This window comes from Kogia breviceps, chromosome 12, assembly GCF_026419965.1.
Source record: "Kogia breviceps isolate mKogBre1 chromosome 12, mKogBre1 haplotype 1, whole genome shotgun sequence".
Lineage (NCBI taxonomy): Eukaryota > Metazoa > Chordata > Mammalia > Artiodactyla > Physeteridae > Kogia > Kogia breviceps.
In genome coordinates, this window is record NC_081321.1 from 97,230,947 (window position 1) to 97,252,427 (window position 21,481).

At 57.0% G+C, this 21,481-nt stretch overlaps 1 protein-coding gene across 1 annotated transcript; it reads left to right on the forward strand.

Moving 5' to 3' along the window:
- The first annotated feature begins 7,628 nt into the window (after window positions 1–7,628).
- TSPO (translocator protein) lies at window positions 7,629–19,304 on the forward strand. Its single transcript, XM_059080962.2, has 4 exons — window positions 7,629–7,665; window positions 15,977–16,186; window positions 18,259–18,397; window positions 18,875–19,304. Exons 2-4 carry the CDS (start codon window positions 16,005–16,007, stop codon window positions 19,061–19,063), a joined length of 510 nt encoding a protein of 169 aa, XP_058936945.1. The 5' UTR covers window positions 7,629–7,665; window positions 15,977–16,004; the 3' UTR covers window positions 19,064–19,304.
- Window positions 19,305–21,481: the final 2,177 nt, after the last annotated feature.

Here is a 21,481-nt window from a genome sequence, read left to right on the forward strand (position 1 = left end):
CGCATTTCCTGCCGGGCGGGCCTAGGCACAGCCGGGCCGGAAGAAAGGTTCCGTTGTTAGCGATTCCGTCCCTCCTCTGAAACTGTCGGCTGTGCGCCGACAGATCCACACGCTTACGTAAACCTCCGCAGGAAAAAATAAAACACGACACCGCACCACAATGAGCCCTCAAACATACTTATTAAGTAAACAACTCAATGCAATGTAATATTCAACCTAGCATGGGAAAAGTGCTTGAAACGCTTCCACATTCTTTCTTGTATCTGATTTTCCCAGCACTGCCCTCTCTTTTATGTTTCCTACAAACCAGACACGGTGCCAGGCACAAAATAAGCATCCAATTAATATTTGTCCCATTGAACAAAGCCCTGGATATTTTTCAGACGATAGTCTAATTCCTCACGGCAACGCTGTTATGAGTAGGTGCTATTATTATCCTCAGTTTACACATGAGTAGACAAGGGCTCAAAGACAGGTGGTTAGTGACAAAAGGAGGATTGGAAATTGGGGGTGCGAGGCTGGGTCAGAGAGAGTCTAATTCTGACCTCATCTCTAACTACACCCCTTTACCCCCCTGCTCCTCTTTCATTCCCTGCCAGCCTCTTCTAAGGATCCCAGGACACACACACACACACACACACACACACACACACACACACGCTCACTCCACACCTCAGAATGAGAAAGATCTAGGTAGACCTGAGGTAGGAGATAGATGGGCTGCTGGGCTGCACAGCTGGGGTTTGTCAAGTGGAGTAAAATTGAAGCTTTGTTCTCACCCAGGCACTCTAAGGACAAAGCTAGTGGCAGAAGCTGAGCTCTGCTAAGGTAAAGAGATAAGGCGCCCACTCCTGAGGTCAGTAAAAACTTCCCTGTCTGCACATGCGCAGGAAGGGTCCTTGGGGGACAGAAAGGGAGCAGATGCCACCCCATAGTATGTGTGGACATACACCCAGCTAGGAGGCCTCTGCAGTGGGATCCATCTGAGCAAAATGCTGCACATGCATGTTGGGGAGGGTCCTGGGAGCCCTCAGCTGTGAAAAAAGAAAAGAGATAATTGGCCAAATGTAAACAAAGACCAAAAGAACTGTCCTATATACGTGATTTAAATCACCTCTTTACTGAGCTCCTCATTCAGGACTCCCACACTCCTCTCTGCGTGTGTATTTCTGGCTAGCTTCTGACTTACTGCCCTCCCCTCATTAGAGAGGAGGCCCATAGCCTTTCCCTCCAGGTGTGTATTTCTGCCCTGCTTCTGTCTTAAACAAACTGTTTATCTGTGTGCTCTCCCATATGTTATGCTGTGTCTCTAATAATAAACTTTGTACCTGATTTTACAGTTTTTGCCTCCTTGAAACATTCTTGCTTTCAAATGGGGGAAAGAGCTAGGGCCCCTTTGCTTCTAATCTCTAGCCCCTCATGGTCTAGCGGCTACGATTCCTGGTTTTCATCTAGGCTACGCAGGTTCAACTCCTGGGCAGGGAACTACAATCTCTCTTCAGGATCGCTCACTGCTGTCTCTCCAAGATCAGACTCACATCATCAAGTCTACTACAGTGAGCTTGTCCTGAGAAAAGAATCAGATGAGCTCTCAGGTTCTCTGCAGTAGCCTTGCTTTTGACATGGAAAAGGAGGAAATGAGGTGCATATCCAGCAAGAGGAGATTGATTAAATGAGTGATGGCAAATCTATACAATGCTGTGGTGATAAAAGATATGGAGGAGGTTTTCAGGTTAAGACATGAACAGAGCACACGCTGCCTCCAGAAGCACATAAACCCAGAGGAAAGGAATCTTTTAAAGACATAAAACACAAGGACAGGGAGAACAGGAAAGGCGGCCCCAGCAACAGAATCTCTTCAAGCTGGAAACCAGGATGACCAGTATTATCTGATTCAGCAGACTCCAGACAGCCGAAGGCTGAGAACCAACCCTTCTTCATACAACAGAGTCCTTAAACGCTTAGGAACTGGTAGCCCTAGCCACTTCTGGATCTAAGGGTTAAAAAAGGCTAAAATTAAGAGAACTATTTGAAGGTGTCTTTGAAGAACAGTCAGATCTTTAGATGTCTTCCCTCCCTCTAGCCCCTGGGTGATACCCCTCCCTCATTCTGGCAAATGTTTAGCTCTGGAAAGGGCTGAGCAGGCCAGGGATCATGGTGAATGTGGGTTCTCTGCTGAAACAGGTGGATACTGACTGCTGACTGCAGAGATCTCACCCCATGCTCCCAGAAACGTGCCACCAGACCCCTACCCTCCAGGCAAGAACTGGAGGGCCTTGGGGAATCTGACCAGTACAAGAGGAAAATGCTGAAGATATTGATAGTCCAGGAAGTTACCAGACAAATGAAGTGACCACCAAGTTCAACTTACAGTGAAGCTAATTCAACAAATACCATCCAAAGACTTGTTTTCCTTTTTTCTTCTTATCATGAGCAGCCAGGCAAAGATTCCCAAGCATCTGAGGAAAGCCTCTTACATAGAGAAAAATATAAAATAAAATAACTACAATGCATGGGAATCAGAGACTATGACGAGAGAAGAAAATAATTGTTTTAAGAAAATTATCCTTGATAGTTGAGAGGTAAGAGAAGACATTGCATCAGTGAAAAATTTATAGGAAGGTTTTTTTTAATAGTTTTTTTTTCTTTTGGCTTTGGTGTGCAGCATTCCAGATCTTCCCCAACCAGGGATTGAACCTGTGCCCCCTGCAATGGGAGCACGGAGTCTTAACCACTGGACCATCAGGGAAGTCCAGGAAGTTATTTTTTTTAAAAAAAGAACCTTCAGAAAACCGCAACAGGGCTTCCCTGGTGGCGCAGTGGTTGAGAATCCGCCTGCCGATGCAGGGGACACGGGTTCGTGCCCTGGTCCGGGAAGATCCCACATGCCGCGGAGCAACTAAGCCCGTGAGCCATGGCCGCTAGGCCTGCGCATCCGGAGCCTGTGCTCCGCAACGGGAGAGGCCACAGCAGTGAGAGGCCCGCATACCGAAAAAAAAAAAAAAAAAAAAAAAAAAAAAAGAAAACAGCAACAACAAAAATCCCTTGGAAATAAAAAGGATAGCTGAATTTAAAAAATCAATAGAGGGCCAAGAAGAGAAAGTTGAGGAAACCTCACAGAAGTTTACAAAAAAAGAAAAAAGCAAACCATGAGAAGCAGGAGAAGAAAGGAAGTTAGAAAACAAGCCCAGGAAGTCCAGGATTCTGAGTAATAGGGATTCCAGAAAGAGAAGTGAGAAAATGGAGGGAAGGAAATCATCTCCTCCAAAAATTCAGTTTCTGAAAAATGAGTTTCCTGAGAGCTGGAACATTGGATGAAATTAGACCCACATCGAGGAATATCAGCATGGAATTCCAGAGCTCTGGGGACAAAAAGCTTAAAATCTTCCAGGAAGAACAAAGGGGGTTACACACAGAGGCTCAGAACACAGAATGGCTTCAGCCTGCTCATCAGCACCATGGCAGCTGGAAAACGGCATGTCTCCAGGGTGCTGAAGGACAATGATCTCCAACTGTGAATTTTTAATCAGTCAAACATCAGTCAACCACGGGATAGAATGCAAGATCTCAAAAAAGATACCTCCTATGTAGCCTTTCTTAAGACTGCATCCTCGGGGACTTCCCTGGTGGTGCAGTGGTTAGGAATCCGCCTGCCAATGCAGGGGACATGGGTTCGAGCCCTGGTCCGCGAAGATCCCACACGCCGCGGAGCAGCTAAGCCCACACGCCACAACCACTGAAGCCCACGTGCCTAGAGCCCGTGCTCCGCAGCAAGAGAATCCCTCACCGCAATGAAAAGTAGCCCCCACTCACCGCAACTAGAGAAAGCCTGTGTGCAGCAACGAAGACCCAACACGGCCAAAATAAATTTTTTTTTTTTTTTGCGGTACGCGGGCCTCTCACTGTTGCGGCCTCTCCCGCTGCGGAGCACAGGCTCCGGACGCGCAGGCTCAGCGGCCACGGCTCACGGGCCCAGCCGCTCCGCGGCATGTGGGATCTTCCCGGACCGGGGCACGAACCCGCGTCCCCTGCATCGGCAGGCGGACTCTCAACCACTGCGCCACCAGGGAAGCCCCAACATAAATTTTTTTTTTAAAAAAGACTGCATCCGTGGAAGATGGGCTCATTGCAAACACGGGGGAACCAGGAAGGGCGAGACGTGCTGTCCAGGAAATGAGGAGCCAGCTACCAGAGGGGTCCAGACCACCCCCAGGCTGGTGGTGAAGAGAGATCCCAGGATGACCTGTGCACCAGGCCTCCGAGCAGCCGGTACATCAGAGATACACAGAGGGCGGTCATCACCAAGTTGCCACCTGTCACTGTCCTGCCTGTTTAGGACCTGAAATGTCTGGTGAGTCTGGCCTAGATTCCCGTCCACACTGGGCTGTCTTGATCACAGGTTGATGGGACCCTGTGCTCCCTTCCGCGTCCTGCTGCCTGGCTCAGTGAAGGACACTGTTCCGTCTCACGCGAGTGTCCACCCGTGTTCCTGAGGCCTGGACACAGGTGCAGTTGAGCTCAGGAGCAAGCAGACACACAGCCCATGCCTCTGACTCGTTAGTTCATGTTGAATGTCCACACCACAGCCTGGCGGCATGTGCCGACAGGAGAGCTGCACACCCAGCCTTGCCCGCCAGCTGCCCCAGAGGGACTCCTGTCAATGCTCAGGGAGGCTGAGGCCAGTCTGTGCCCCAGAGGCTCAGCTCAGTTTCACCTTCCTAGGGGTCTTCCTGTGCCCTGGCCATCGTGACCACTCTCTCCAGCAGCTGCTGTTTGAAGTGAATCAACATAGGGCTCAGGGAGACATACCTAAGGGTCTTAATAAAACTCTAAAGGAGGGCTTCCCTGGTGGCGCAAGGGTTGAGAGTCTGCCTGCTGATGCAGGGGACACGGGTTCGTGCCCCGGTCCGGGAAGATCCCACGTGCCGCGGAGCGGCTGGGCCCGTGAGCCATGGCCGCTGCGCCTGCGCGTCCGGAGCCTGTGCTCCGCAACGGGAGAGGCCACAACAGTGAGAGGCCCGCATAACGCAAAAAAAAAAAAAAAAACTCTAAAGGAAAGTAAGGGCGTGTTTAACCCAAAAGTCAAAATAGAGGCGACCTCTGGAGTGGCAGGAGCAATGACCAGAGAGAGCACCAGGAGGTCCCTAGGGCACCGGGCATCTTCTTATTCACCTGGGGGCTGGAAGACGGGCATCTTGTCATTATTCGAAAGCGTACACGTGTTAAATGTAGACAAATGTTTGATCATGTAGAAAGAGGTTTCTGATTTATTGTAAGGGGAAGAAAACAAATTACAAAACCAATTATTTCATGAAGGCATTCTTGTAAAGAAGCATGTGCATGTGCTTAGAAAAAGGCATAGAAAAACTCACAAAGTGTTGACTGTGCTTGGGTAATGGGAGAGTGGGTGACTTTTTTCCTTTTTGCCTGTATTTTCCAATTTCCTGACAATAAATATGAATTATTCCTGTAAGAAAGTAAACACACAAATAAAATATAAGAAAATACTGTACTCAAATCACACTTAGAATTGAGACGCGTAGTGAATGACACAATAGTTAAGAGTGCAGGCCCGGGACTGCCGGGGTATAAATCCTGACGGCACCACTGACAAGCTGTGTGACCTTGTCACCTCTCTGAGTATTCTCTGGGGATTGGGAGGGTGTTTTCCATGCCTCCTTCCTCGATCGACTGAGGCCGGGGGCTGGGTTTGCTTGTGTTGTACCCTCCAGGGTTGAGCCCAGAGCTGGGCAACCTGCGGTGCTCAATATATACATCCCTTGAGGTTGGCACATGCCAAATGCCCAGGAGAGGCTCCGGTGCTCAGTGCTGAGAAGTTCACAGGTCACGGCCCGATTAGAGTGGGGGGTGGTACAGAGTCAGGGTTCTGGAAGGGCTTCCTGGGGTGACGCTGCAGAGCAGTCAGACTTGGACACGTGGAGCTGCCCAGGGTGGGAGTGAAGGATCCTCTGTGCAGGGGGAACAGTGCATGCAAAGGCACGGAGGTGGGGTAGGGTCAGGTAGTCAGGGCCTTGAGTGCCAGGTAAAAGACTTGGACTGTATCCTAAGGGAGCCACAGAGGGTCCCGAGCAGAGGAGGGGCATGGAAGGGACTCCCTGGGGGCCAGCTAGGGAGGATGATGGCCGCTGCCCAGGCTCAGGTGGGGCGCGTGGGGTTGGGCAGAGGGGGGCACAAGTAACGGGAGGCTTCCCAGCACCCCAGGAGGGGCATCCACATCTCATCTAGACCTGCAGTGTTAATCCCTCTGGTGGCCACTGGCCCTCTGAACTGCAGGGGCTCACCTGTGAAAAGGGCGGGCCTAGTGTGTTTGTTCTCTGCCCCCCCCCCCGCCCCCACCAGGCCCTGGTGCCCAGCAAGTATTTGGGACCAGAAATCGCTGCCTCCCAGGATGCCCCGTGGGCCTAGAGCCCTGCAAGCAGGAGGGGAGAGGTGGGAGGGAAGCTGCCTTACCTCCTCACTACGGGTTTTCCGGGGCAGGCGGGTTTGCCACTCGGCCAGGCCACTAGGCACCTCCTTACAGGAAGAGGGTGAGGGCTGGCAGCTTGCCGGGAGGCGTGGCCAGACCAACTTCACGAGGAACAGTAGCCACAATGTGTGGGTCCATGGTACTTTGAGGGATCCAGGAAAATATTTTAATTGCTTTAAAATAAGAAGAAAAGATGAAAAGAACCCAGCCTGGATTATACCTGCCTTTATACAAACGCAGTCAAAGGTAGACGAGGCCCAGGAAGGCAAAAAAGGCAGGCCCTTGGAAAGTCAGACTTCAGCCCAGGAGGAGCAGGCAGAGATCACCTGGGCCTCCCGACCCCCACCCCAAGTGTCCAGTTTGGGCAATTGTGGTTCTGGCAGTCTGCGGGCCCTGCCAGGCCAAGTTAGTCAAGGGGGCAGTGACAGGCCCTGGGCTGCAGTAATAAAGCAGTGTGTTTAGATGAGGCGGTGAAGTGCGCAAGGCCTGGGCCTGGACGTGCTGCCCCATCAGGGTTACCCTGGCAAACTGGAGGCCACCTCTGGGCTGTGATGGTCACTGAATGCCAAGAGCCTGTGGTCTCCTGCATTACCATGTGGCATCCTCCTTAGTCCCACCATGCTGTGCCCATTTTACCGATGAGGAGATGGAGGCGGAGGGAGCCAACCACAGAGAGGCTGGGCCAGGACTAAGAGGGCAGCGCTGCCTCCTGTCCTGGGGCAACAGCTAAAGGAGCTGGGGTTCTCCTCCGGAGATGGTGGCCAGGGTTGCTGGGTAGAAGGATGTTCAGGGCTCTGCCGTCAGGCGACGTAATTCCCCTCTCTGAGATCGGTGACCTCTATCGTCCCACTTTACAGATAGGAAAAACGAGGCAGAAGAAGAGATGCGACCTGCCTGCAGAGCCGGCAGTGTCTGCGCGGCGGGGCGGTCACGGTGGGAAGGAGAAGCGGCCTGGAGACGCGCTCGTGCCCGGGGGAGGCGGAGGCGCGTCTTCCTGGCAGGGCGGCCAGAGGAGGGAGCGCCCCAACCCGCGGGGTTGTCGGCGGCCGCTGCCGCCGCCCGGGTGGGCGGGGCCTCGCGGGCCCGGGTGGGCGGGGCCTCGCGGGCGGGGCCGGGGCCGGGCCCGGACCCCACCTCCCGCCGCGCAGTGCCCTTCCCCTAGCGAGTCGTCGTCGCCGGTGAGTGGGGACGGGGCTTCGAAGGGGCGGCGGGAAGGGGGCCCCGCGCGGCAGCGACCCCCGACAGCGCCCGCCCGCCGGCGCGGGGCCCGAGGGGAAACTGCGGCGGGAGGTGGCGGGGACCCGGGGGTCGACCGCGGGGCAGCACTAGGGACCCGGCCATTGGGTCGGCCGGCGGGGGGGGGGGGGCGGTGACACCCCCTTCCCCCGGCCCTGGCCTCCGCGATCGGCGCTCCTGCGCGGCCGGGTTCCGGTGCGATTGGGGGCGCGGAAGGGGGAACTTGGGCAACCCCGCCCCGCCGCACCCCGCCGGACCCTCGTGTCCCGCGGGAAGCGGAGCCGCGGGAGGGACCAGGCACCCCCCCCCCCTTCCCGCCCAATCCGGTAGTTGAGCAGCCGCGGCCGGCAGAGGGCGGGAGTGGAGGAGCGGGATACCTTGAGGATCACAAAGTGCCCGGGAGACCTAAGATTCTAAGGCTCCTGATTCACTTGAGACACCCCATTTGTAGGGGAGGAAACCCAGGCCAGAGAAGGGGAGGTTATTTGTCCAAAGCCAGTGAAGGCGCCGCGGAGCCTTAGAACCGGGTCCCTAGATCCCCGTACAGTGCTCAGGTGCGCTGTAACCTACACGTCCCGGTGTGGGCGGGGCATCCCCTGGGACTTGCCTGTCCCCTGCCCCTCCTGGAAAGGAGCTGGGAGCCCAGGTGGGAGGGGTCGTGGTGTTCCCGGAAAACTGGGGTTGCCTCTCGGTGGGTGCCGAACCAAAAGGCACAACTAAGCCCATGATCGGGAGAAGGAAGGGTCTATTACTTCCGACAAGTAAGGAGAGCACCTCGGAGCTTTCCCAAAGAAGCGTCTCCCCAAACAGCAAAACTGGGGAAGTTTTAAGCTGCATATTCATGAAGGGGCTTGAGCAGAGGAGAATTCAACATAGAACTGGGGCAGAGGTCTATAGAGTCCAAGCTTTAGTTGATTGAAGTTACAACGGGTCAGCAAAGGTCAGCTTCTTGTCCCTTAGTTTCCAGTTGATCAGGTATCTGCGCACCTGGGGTGGGGGTAGGGAGACGTGTTTAAATTCTTCAAAACAGCTCAAAAACGTGTTTCGGGCTAACCTTTACCACTGAGACAGAACTGGGAGTCTTTACAACTGATTCACCATCTTTGCTCTTCTTATTTCTCTTGCCTGATAACAGTTGTCTTGTTCTTTCGTTCCCTTAAGATTATTAGAGACCTGTTCCAGGGCAAGCACTGTGGCCAGGCTTAGACCACAAAACGCCTTAGGCCTAAAATGGCTTCTATTGTGTCAAGAAAACCATGCGTGGTTCTCTTCCTTGGGGGGCACTTGACCCTATCTGCTTACAGGGGGGCTTCCAGCTGTGAACACATGGCTGAGAGCCAGAGCCAGCCTCGCCGAGGCCTGTGGCCTGGCCTGGATTGGGAGCCTCTCGGGCTGGCCTGCTAGGGCATGATGGTACCTGGCACCAGCCACATGCTGCAGAGTGGACGGCAGGAGGGGCAGGACTCGAGCCTCCCCTAAGGATGTGTGACTGGGGGTGTTCCAAAGGGTCACGGGCCAAGGAGGAGGCTGTGTACAAGGAGCACGGCCCAGAATGCCTGGTACACAGCAGGCCCGTGGTCCAAAGGCCAGGCTGCTTGGATGTGGGCCGAGGGCCCCAGTGTCTCTGTGGGGAGCGGCGTGGGGACCCCGACACAGGGCAGCGGGAGGCCAGGGGCCGCTCCCAGGCAGCAGCAGCTCTTGTCCACTGGTCGGGAAAGGAGCAGGGAGACAGGCTGCTCGGCCTCCCCAGAGGGAGGCTCAGACAGAACCCTGCGTTGCCAAGGGTGCCCTTTGCACTGGGTGGAAACTGACGCTCACCCAAGAAACTGCCCAGGGGCACAGAGCAGTGCAGCCGGGGTTCACATACTCGTGGTCTGACCTCAAAGCCCTGCTTTCTCCACAGTGCATGCCCGGAGGAGTGTGTGCCTGGAGTGTGTGAGTGTGTGTGAGTGTGTGTGTGAGTGTGTGTGTGTGTGTGTGTGTGTGTGTCTGGCTGGCCATGACTGAATGGTGTCCTGCTGGTTTAGCCAGCAACCAGAAACCGTTGACAGTGGATCGCTGAGCAGGCAGGCGTAGGGGAGGTGCTGACAGGGGGTGAGCCTATTTTGTGCCGTATACACTTTTGACTTTTTGTTACTTCATTTCTGAATCTGTCTCTTATTTATATTTTCTTTTACTTATTTTTGATTGTGCAAGCGATGCGTGAGCATGCTCTCTGTCTCAACAGTCCTTCTCCATAAAGCAGATTCCCCTTTGTCAGCCCCAGCCCCACCCATTCCAGACCAGCTGGGTTTCCAGACCTGTTGTCTGTTACGTTGGATACTTTCATAATGAAGAAGATGAACAGAGGTTATAATGAGGATGATTAGCTTTGAGTCATTAAAAAAAAAAAAAAAGGGAGCCTTAAAACAGGTCCCTGGGACCATCGGTGGTGGCTTGAAGGAGAGATAAGGCCCAGGAGGAGCTGGGTACAGCTTGGAGGTGGGGACCAGAGAAATGGCAAAACTCTGTTCTGTTTCTGAGCAGCACTTTCTGTCACCTTCTATAGGGAGGCCTCAGAGAGCAGAAAGCTCCTCCAGAGGCCCACTGCTGGAACCTCCCCTTCACAGACGGGGACACAGCGGCCCAGGAGTGAAGCATCACTAGGCCGAGAGATCCTGAGTCTCACCCCAGGGGCAGGGAGGATTCAGACCCTGAAACTGCTGCCCACGGGCCCAGCTGGGACCTGATGCCTCGTCGGGGCTGGGACACTGGCCCTGGTGCTGGAGAGAGTGAGGCTGCTGGTCTTGAGCGAATCCTCGGGCACCAAGGCAGGGGGTGGAATGGCTGAGGTGGGCTGCGAGTGGCCTGAGATGAGCCCGGGGCCCCCCTGCAGGTTTCTGGGGCAGGGCTTAAGTGCCTTGTCACGATGGAGGAGGAAGCTGAAGAGGGGAGGTGACACAGCCCACCGTTGTGACTGGCTGTGTGGCCCAGAGCCGAGGCCGGCAGACTCCCAGATCAGGAGCCGGAGGGATGTTTCAGGAGGTCTCAGAGTCACCCAGGCCTGGAAAGTTCTGTGACTCCCCGTGCCTCGATTTCCGCATTTGGAAAGTGGAGCCCACTATGGAGGCCGAGAGATGTGGAACTCCGGGCCTGAGAAGAGAAGCAGCTGGCCTCACCCCTTCGGCTGTTGTGAAGCCTGAGTGAAGCCCTGATGACCCAGGATAAATACAGCTGGGCCCTGCCCCAGGCTCCGCCCCCCACCCCTCCCAAAGGCCTGCACTCTCTCCTGACCCCAGGGCCTGAGCTCTCTGCTTTGCCTGTTCTTGGCCTCGGTTTCAGTGGCCCCAGGCCTTGAGGGCGGAGCCTTTTGGAAGCATTTTCACCCACTGAGTGTTGGGTGACCAACGGGCTGTCATGTTCTCAGCCTTGGGTCTGCGCCGTGTAGCTGCTTCTCCTCCTGCAGGGATGAGTGGTCCCCGACACTGACCCCCACATCCCCTGGCTCGTCTGGACCTCCCTTGAGCCTGCCCACAACCCCATGAAGCACACAGGGCACGTTACACCCACCTGATGTGAGGGGAAACCGAGGCCCAGAGAGGAGCTTTGGCTTGGCTTCACCAAGTAAATTGGAGGCAGAGCCAAGGTTTGGGCTCTTCGTCACCTTCTGACGGAAACCAAAACTAAGGGCAGGTGGGTGGCTTTGCCTCTCCGCCTGAGCCCCGAGCCCCCTCCTGGCCACTGGAGTGGCTCTAACCCAAACCCTAACCCTAACGCCATCGCAGGATGGATCTCTCTCAGGCCTGCTTGGGCCAGCTGCCCTGCCCAGCCCAGCCCAGCATGACTCAGCTTGGTGGGTCCCCTAATCGGGTGATTCAAGAGCCTGGCGGCCCCCATGAGGCCCCAGGAAGCTCCTTGCCTGGGCTCTCTCCATGTGGGGCATTTGACCCACCTGTTTTCTGACCCTCAGGCTGGGCAGACCCTTTAATCCTCTTGGCTCAGGGGTGCATAAACACAGCAGCCTAGAAGGGTGAGCAGAAACGTGGACTCAGGCCTTCCTCTGTCACCGCGGAGGCGAGAGCCACCACCTCTTCCTGGGCGTCTGTTTGTTCTGTGCAGCAAGGGACCAGGGCGGTGGGCTCTCCAGCCCCGTCAGCTGGCGCGCGGGGGGTTTCCTGGGCACCGGCTGGGTGCCGTGGCAGGCTGACACGAGCGCCCCTGCCCACAACGCCTTGGGGAGAAGTACGGACGCAGGCTACAACGTGGCTGAGCCTCGAAAACACGCTCAGTGAGAGAAGCCGAACCCCAAAGTCCACATGATGTGTGATCCCATTTCTGTGAAATGTGCGGAAAAGGTAAATCCAAAGAGACAGAAGGAAGATGGTGGTTGCCAGGGGCCGGGGGAGGGAGGAATGGGGAGTGAGTGCTGATGGGTGGGCGTCGTTTGGGGTGATGGACACGTTTTGGGACTTGGTATGGATGGTTGCACGACATTGGGGAATGTACCAGATGCCACTGAACTGTGCACTTTAACATGGTCCATTTTATGTTATATGCCTCTCATTTCCATTAACCAAAAGCAGTAAGAAATAGAAAACAAATAAATGGTCAGGAAACTCTGAGGGGCCTCGGTGGCAGGTGGGTCAGGGGTGGGGCTTAGGGACCGAAGCAGTGACAACAATATCGAGGAGAAAGTAGGAGACTATGCGCGTTAGTGTCCAAACCAGGATCCTTCTTTTCTTTTTCATGTTTCATTTTGAACTAATTTTACACTTGGCGGTAAAGTTACAAAGGTAGTGAAGGGAGTTGCTGCACACCCTTCACCCAGCTTCCCCTAGCGGAACCAGGAAATTCACACCGCGCCGGTAACCGCGCTAACGTGCTCAGCTGGCCCAGGACCCCGTCCGTCCGGGATCCCACATTGCGTTTAGCTGTTATTTGTCCTTAGTCGGTGACATCTCCCTCCATCTTTCCTTGCCTTTCATGACCTTGACCCTTTTCAAGAGTGCTGGAGCGCGGGCCAGGTATTTGGTCGGATGTGCCTCTGTCTGGGATTGTGACGTTTTCTCATGATTGGACTGGGGTTTGTGTTTGGGGCACAAATACCAGAGCGAGTGCGTCCACCGCTGTGAACTGTGTCATGTGTCTTACACTGGTGGCATTAACCTTGGTCACCTGTAAAAGGAGCACTGCTGGGCTTCCCTGGCGGCGCAGTGGTTGAGAGTCCGCCTGCCGATGCAGGGGACGCGGGTTCGTGCCCCGGTCGGGGAAGATCCCACGTGCCGCAGAGCGGCCGGGCCCGTGAGCCATGGCCGCTGAGCCTGTGCGTCCGGAGCCTGGGCGTCCGGGGCCTGTCCGAGGCCACAGCAGTGAGAGGCCCGTGTACCGCAAAAAAAAAAAAAAAAAAAAAAAAGGAGCACTGCTGAGAGGGGAGGGGGGCCATTCTTTTGGGACAAAGTGGGCATAAATTGGGACCTTCCTGGGAAAAGGCACAGTTCAGACCCCGACCCTCTGGGCCTCAGCGTCCCTATCTGTGTGCGAGAATCAGTTCAAGGTGAAGCCCTCCCACCTGCCCAGCTCATGTCACGGTCCAGGGGAGCCCTCAGGCACTGAACACAGCTTGTTATGGTTGCCCAAGGGCTGTCACTTGGCTGCGGATTCAACACATTTATTAAACAGGCTGAGCAGGGCTGTGCCCCATGGCGTAAGTGAGAAAGCCGGCTGAGGTGGCCTGGGCTCCCCCCGAGATAACACAGTGGTGTCTGGGTCCCAGGGCTCCACATCCACCTGGCAGCAGCTCTGAGCCAGTGCCCTCCTGGCCCCAGGAGAGGTGGGCCTTCAAACTGTGGTGAGATCAGACCCTCACCCCCACCCCAGGAACAGTTGCGTGCACCCTGGAAACCAGAGGGTGGGGGGGTGGGAGGGGAGGGGCTGGGGGAAAAGCACAGGAACCTTTACTTGTCACCAGCCAGCCCTGGGCAGTGTTTATCCTCGCGGCTCATCTGTGCGGTGATTGTGGGGAATGAGCCCACTGTGCCCACTCGACAGGTGAGAAAACTGAGGCCCAGGGAGGGAGGAATCAGAGTCACTCTCCGACGGTTCCTTTTAAGATTTTGCTCATTATAGACACTTCGGAAAGCGATAGAGAAGCATCGTGAATCCCTCCGCGGAGCGCGGGCCTCAGACTCCCGAGCTACCTGTTTGTGGAGGGGCCCTGGGCAAACGCCCCCACCGCTCTGCACCATGGGTCCGTCGGCAGGTGGGATAAGATGGCGTGGGTCCCTCACGGGGTGAGGACGGAAAGACACTGTTTGGGTCGGGCCTGTGCCCGGGCCAGGCTCACAGCCGTTCCCCAGGAGATGTTTGCTTTATGAGGGTGACGGCTGCTAACATCTTCCCGCACTTGTTACCGTTTTTAAAATGCATCTCCATCTTTGGCTAAAATTGGGATAATTCTGTAGTCAGTTTAATATTCTGCTTTCTGCACTTACTGTTCTGTTGAGGACAGTTTTCACATCATTAAAGAGCCCTCCAAGCTGGACTTGGGGGTTGACCCATCCTTAACAGTCCCCGGCGTTGGGCACTGAGCTTGCTTCTGCATCTCACGGAGCTTCGTGGCGCCCCAGGCCAGCAGCTGCCCCTTCTGTCCCTGGGCAGCCTTTGCCCTTTGCCCTTTGCCCGGAAGCCCCAACGGCTCCCCACTGCCTCCGGATGGGCACAGCCTCCTGCCGGTACCTGCTGCCCCGTCGGCCTCGTACCTCTCTCCACCCCCCGCCGCTTCCCCCCCCACCGTGTCCCTGGGAGGAAATGCCCCGTGTCCTTCCAGCACCATCTTCTCTCTGATCCTGGGTCGGGGTGCCCTGTCTGAGGTCTGGACCTCTTCCGCTCCATCCACCGTGGGTGCCCAGCCCCCATCTTAGCAGAGGCCGTCCTGCAAGTCTGCTGAACGTAATCCATCTGTGTGGCTTTTTATCTCCTACAGACACTCCCAGCTTCTCCAGCTAGAGTCAGGGCGTGTTAGCAGGAGCTCAGCCCCTTCATTTTGTGGTGGGGAAACCGAGGCCCAGTTAGGGGTGCTGATAGGCTTGGGGTCCCACAGCAGGTTAGGCAGAGCTGGCCCCTGACGCCCAGCCCAGAGCCCCGCTTGCTGTCTGGCTGGACTCTCAGCCCCAATGAGCTCGGCTCCCTGGGAGCCTTGAGCGCTGCCGGGTGCCTAGTAGGTCCTCAGCGCAGACCTGGGGGCTGCTGGGCAAGGGGGAGTGTTTGACGAGCAGAATGGAGAGACCTGAAGATTGGGTCCCCTCTGTCCCTGGCTGGGGGGCTCCAGGCCTGGAGGTGGTGGTGACAGCATGCAGGCCTTCCTTGCCCTGAGCCCCGTCAGCCTCTCAGGGCTGCCGAGGGGTCCTCGCCAGCCTTAAACTCGGTCCCTTTCCACCCACCCCGTCCGTGGCCCTGGGCGTCAGGGCCCAACAGCTTTTCGACCTGAGCAGAGCCTGACCCCAGAGTGCTGTGTGACCCCAGGGAGGCTGCTTTCCCTCTCTGGAACACAGGGAAGGGGAGGTGATTTCAGGGTGGGCCCGTGGGATGGTGGACAAAGAGACCACCCCCCCCCACTGGGCTGGACCCAGGTCGGCCACGTTGATGCCCATCTGCCGGAGGCCACAGTATGTTGGCGGGGAGCCGGTATTCGAGCCAAGCGCTGTCTGATACCTGTTGTTGCGTGAATGACGAATGACTGAATGAGAAGTATTGGAGCGTCAGGTGCAGGGTGTGGACCGAGGCGGCCTCGCAGTAGCGGCCCGGGGAGGCAGGGCTGGGCAGCCTTCTTGGTGGAGGGGACCCAAACTGGCCGTGACTGAGGCGGCAGAGAGGAGGGGTCACTTGCTAGGAGACCTCAGGTCAAGGGTGAGGGTGGGAGAGCACAGGAGCCTGGCAGCTGGAGCAGGCGCGGACGCGGAGCCGACAGGGCAGGGGCACCTGGGAGGCTCCTGCCAGGCAGGGCAGCCTCGTGGGGGTGGAAACGCATTCCCTGGAGCCCTTGGGCTGGCAGGGGCCGCAGGGCGGACTCAGCACTGGCCCCCCCCAACCTCACACATCTTTTCTGCACCTCCTGCGTGTTCCATCAATTGATTGGTTGGTCCACGAGTGATGAAGGGCTGGTAACAGACCCACCCCGGGTCTGCGCACAGTAGGTCCTCAGGGAACGCCAGGGGAGGCCCCACCCCAGCTCTGGAGCATCGCCGCCTCTCACCCCAGCTCTGTCTTCCCTTTCAGAACTTTGGGAACAACAGCTGCAGCAGCCATGGCCCTGCCCTGGGTGCCCGCCGTGGGCTTCACGCTGGTGCCCAGCCTGGGGGGCTTCCTGGGCTCCCGCTATATCCGCGGAGAGAGTCTCCGCTGGTACGCCAGCCTGCAGAAGCCCTCGTGGCACCCGCCCCGCTGGATGCTGGCTCCCATCTGGGGCACGCTGTACTCGGCCATGGGGTAGGTGGGCATGGGTGCTGGCCTGGCAGCTGGGTCTGTCCACCTGCCGGGGCAGGCAGGGGAAGGGGAGGCCCAGGCCCGAGGGCAGAGCTCCTCCTCCAGAGTGGGAACTGTCCAGGTGTTCCCGGGGCAGCGGGCACCACTTCCTGGCCTCGTTTGGCAAGTGAGGGTGGAGAAAACTATGGGGCCTGTTGGTTGCACAAGTGAACTTTTTCCTCTGGGGCCTCCTGGGCCGGGCGGGCAACCCCGTACTGGCATTCTGGCCGTTTTCACAACAGCAGGGGCGAGGCCGGCTCAGTGTGCGAAGTTCAGACGTGGGCATCTGGATGCTTCCAAGATCGGTAGCAGTGAGAACAACAGCAGTAATAGTAGCCATTTGTTGAGCCCCTGCCTGGTGACAGGCTTTGTCTCGGTTAATTTTCATGACCCCCCCATTTGACAAGGGACCTCCCACAGACACAGGGCTATAGAGTCGGGACCCTGCAGGATTTTCTGGACTAGACCCAGGAACTGCCACCAGGCAAAGCAGGACTGGATGGGGGAGTGCCCCCCCCAGTGGCTGCAGTGGGAACCGCACCCAGGAGACTGGTCAGCTTCCCACCCTCCTCTGGAAGGTTCCCTGCATACTGGTTCTGTGCCAGCCCAGTGCAGGGTGGGACTGCAGAGGGCAGGTAGCAGAGACCAGGCTGATGCCCCAGGGTTCTTTTTTTTTTTAATTAAAAAAATTATTTATTTTATTTTTATTTAGTTTTGGCTGCACGCGGGCTTTCTCTAGTTACATCAAGCGGGGGCTACTCTCCCTTGCGGGGCACGGGCTTCTCATTGCAGTGGCTTCTCGTTGCGGAGCACGGGCTCTGGGCACGTGAGCTTCAGTAGTTGTGGCTCGAGAGCTCTAGAGCGCAGGCTCAGTAGTTGTGGCACACGGGCTTAGTTGCTCCGCGGCATGTGGGATCTTCCCGGACCAGGGCTCGAACCTGTGTCCCCTGCGTTGGCAGGCAGACTCTCAACCACTGCGCCACCAGGGAAGCCCACCCCAGGGTTCTGATGGGAGTAAGATAGTCCTCGAAACCTGGGTGTCACCTGGGCCACACCCTCTGCCAGCCCCAGGCCCTGCCCAGTCGGGCTGCAGCACTTCCTGCGTCCTGCCTTCTCCTCCCCAGCTTGGCCCAGGCACCACTTTCTGCCTTAACTTGTTCCAGCCTGCAGGCCTCCCACCACCATCAAGATCCTGATGGAGCATCAATCTGGCACCTCTTTTGTGGAACCCCGTGGAAACTCCCTGTGGTCCTGATAAGCTCCAACCCCTCACAGAATAAAAAGCCCACGCTCTGGCCTCAGACCCCCCGGGTTCAAATGCTGACTCACCTACTGATTGCCTGCCAAGAGCTCTTAGCGCTTTGACTCTCTGTGCCACAGTTTCTGCACCTGTAAGGTGGGTGTGGTAGTACCGCCCAGCTCATGACGTTATCATGAGAATGAATGAGCTAATGCTCGGAAAGAGCGGTGCCTGCGTGGGTAAGTGCTGGAGGGCATTAGCTATTATTATTGGTGGTGTTATTGTTGTCCTTGTGGCCCTAAGAGCCCCATAACCAGGCCCTCTTCTGCTTCACCTCCCCAGTGCCCCCCAGACTTCACCAGTAACATAGGCTGACTCAGGGGGTCTCGTGCATGCCTCTAAGCCTTTGCATATCCTTGTTGCCTCCCCCTGGCAAACTCATACTCATCCTCTAAGGCCCAGCCCAAAAGTCCCATCCTGTTTACTTGCATGCCTTATGTGTTTCCCCCTTTACAGCACTGATGAAGGTAATAATGTCAAATATTTATTGAGTATCCCATGTGCCAGGTACTGCCCTAGGCACCGCCAGTGTATTAAGTAGAATCTCCACAGCAACCCCGTGAGAAACAAAGGCCCAGAGGGGTTAAGCAACTTCCCTGAGGTCACACAGCAGTCAGTGGCAGGGCATGCCTGAGCCATCAGTGTGTGGTCCCAGAGGTGAGCTTGGCTCCCGCCGCTGCAGGGAGGCTCCTGGCCTCTTCCCTGTCGGTGTCCTGACCGGCAGCCTCTCTTTCAGGTATGGGTCCTACATGATCTGGAAAGAGCTGGGGGGCTTCTCGAAGGAGGCTGTGGTTCCCCTGGGCCTCTACGCTGGGCAGCTGGCTCTGAACTGGGCATGGCCTCCCCTCTTCTTCGGTGCCCGACAAATGGGTTGGGTAAGTGTGACCTTGGCTTGTCTCCCTGGTCCCTGGAGACGGCCCCTCCCTTGGGGGACATGGGGTATCACATCCCAGACCCCCAGGGTCAGGGTCTAAAGGCGGGGGCAGGGGAGGCACTTGGCTCCTGGTTCGCGTCTCCTCAGAAGCTCTTAGGGGACCAGGGCCCCTCAGCTGCTCTTCTTCCGATGCGGGAAGCCTTGCGGGGCTCTGATGGGTTTAGGGGCCGTTGGTATAGGAGAACCCACATTATACCTGGTGCTGTGCACCCCACACATGGCATAGTCAGGGAAGGGCGATGGTTCCCATTTTACAGATGAGGAAACGGAGGCAGAAGATGGAGGAGGGGCTTGGCCAGGTCACTGAGAGGCGGATGGAGAGGTCCCTCAGGCGTAGTGGTGGTGGGCAGCTGCGACACACAGCCCCATGCGTACGTGGAGCCTCAGGCCTCCCTGTTGTCCCTCTGTGTCCGTGCAGGCCCTGGTGGACCTCCTGCTGACGGGAGGAGTGGCGGCAGCCACGGCCGTGGCCTGGCACCAGGTGAGCCCACCGGCCGCCTGCCTGCTCTACCCGTACCTGGCCTGGCTGGCCTTTGCGGCCACGCTCAACTACTGCGTCTGGCGGGACAACCAGGACCACAGCCGTGGCTCTCGGCTCTCGGAGTGAAGGCGCCCCGCCCTCCGAGGACTGCAGCCGCCGCGGGTTGGGCGTTGCTGGTGGTGGCGGCCCCCCGGGCTCTCCTGGCCGCTAGGCTGCCTGTGTGTCTCAGCCCAGGGGTCACCAGCAGTTTCAGAGGTGCTGCAGGCCGAGCCCCCACCCCAGGAACAGTGTCCTGCGCTTTCTGCACTGCTCGAAGCTCGCTCTCAGAATGTGGAATTTTATGAGCCAAATAAAGTTTTTAAACCTCCTGGCGGTGGCCTTTTTACTTGGGTGGGACCCTTGGCCGTGGGGAGGGTGAGGGGCTCATCCTCTTGCTGGACGCGTCTGGGTTGTATCATCCAGATGACGCTGGACCCGGCCAGGGCTTCGCCACAATTCTGGGGACCCTTCCGAGAGCGGAGGTGGCCCGTCCAGGGCGGAGCAGCGGACACTGGCATAGCTGCGGCTGAGAGAGGAGGCCCTGCCCACCTCCTTCACGTCCAGGAAGCCCAACCCAGCCCCTTGAAGGGCACAGGCCCACAGCCCGCCTGGTCCAATGCCTGACTCTGCTCGGGTGCCAAGCGCGGTCCTCTGCTGGCGTCAGCCAGGATGGGGCTGGGCCCAGAGCAGGGGACACCGACCAACCTGTCCCCTGGGTGCTGGGACTCACGCCAGCCTCACCCCGTCAGGGACAGCCTCGCAAACACTCCATCTGGGAGGGGGGGGTCAGAGGCAGTATTGCCCATATGCCCCTACCCAGCAGACAGCAGCCCCTCCCTGGCCCAGGTCCACCCAGATTTGGAGGTGTCACCCCCGGCTTCGAATTGGGTGACCCGTGAGCTGTGCGGGCAGCTGTTGGGAGTGGGGCCGGGCAGAGCCTCTCACCGAGGCTGCTGCTGGAGCGCCGACGCCTCTCCCTCTGAGTTCCGACGACCTGTGCCGCAGCTGGCAGCGGACTCCTAGGACCAGGGCTGGTCCAAGCCGCTGGCCTTCGTGTTGCCTGTCCGTTTTGGTTTCGGTCGTTGAATAAGTTAATTCAAATTAAGTAGAAATGAAAGTTCCATATTTAGAGCTCACACTCGTTTTGGCAGCCAGCGGCTTTTCCCGCTTCTCCCTCTCACCTCGCCTCTTCCGTCCTCACATCCGGACGTGACCGAACAGTACGAAACGCTCCGGGAGACGGGCAGACAGCTGGCTGCATTCTCCTGAGAGCAGGGGCAGCGCTCTCCGTGGCCGGCTGTCACCTCGCCCACACTCAGCCCCGGTGGGATTTCTCGTCCCACAGATTGTGCTCAGCGATCCAGCAGCTTGGTTGCCACGAGCACTTAGCTGGGCCCTCAGCCCGCTGGCCCAGTGCTGCTGCTGCTTCTTTTTTAAAAAATATTTATTTTTGGCCGTGCTGGGTCTTAGTTGTGGCATGCGGGATCTTCGCTGTGGCATGCACGTGGGATCTAGTTCCCCAGCCAGGGATCGAACCTGGGTCCCCCGCATTGGGAGCGCGGAGTCTTACCCCCTGGACCACCCGGGAAGTCCCTCCCCAGTTCTGATGCTCATGGGAGCAGGAGGGTCAGATGGGAGACTCTGCACATCCTTTTCACGGATTTATTTCTAAAGTTCTCCAGGACGGTCAGGGGTGCTCCTTGAAGCATCGTGGGCACCCGTGTGCCTGCCAGACTTAGCACATTAAGTGTAGCTGAAACTTCTGGAATCTTCTCAGCGGTGCTCAGGCAGAGAGCCCTTACTTCCATCCCCTACATTCGTGGGTTTGTTCATCTCTAGCAACATCCCACATCCTTTCTACTGGCCACAAAAGCACTCAGGGCCATAGAAACACCTGGGAAAACGGGCGAGAGGAGGGTGCGTTTTGCTGTTTTGCTTGCTACTTTCTCACGATGCTCTCCCCGTGCTTCATGATTCGATGGCATTTCTGAGCCGTCGCCGCCCACGAGGGACCTCAGGGTTCTGACAGTCTCTGTGTCGGTTTAATAGGAAAATCCACAGCATGCAGATCTGTCGAGTCCTTCTGGTCTGGGTCTCTGCTGGAGCTGCTTCACTCAATTGAGATCTCCTTCAACCCGTGCGTCTGAACCCTTCTCGGTCCGACTAGCCATAAAGGACGCAAGCGAGAGCTCACACAGCCCAAGAGAGCTCGGCTGGCTGGTCGTCAGCAGGGCAGCGAGAGCGATTCCGTTTGCCTGGCATTTTGATGTTACGGTTGCTGCTCTGGACCGTGCAAGACGAAACCCTGCCTCTCCTATAGCAAGAGATTCTATTCTGTGTCCATGAAAGAGCGGCCGTGTTTATGTGGCCATAGGTCGTCACCGGGGACTTTTTCTACATTTCACCGTCAGCATCTCAAGCTTTACCTTTTGGATTTCTTCTGTGTCGCCCTGTAGAACTTTGGTACAATTATCACTGCTCCTGGGACTCTCCCGTCAAGCCCAA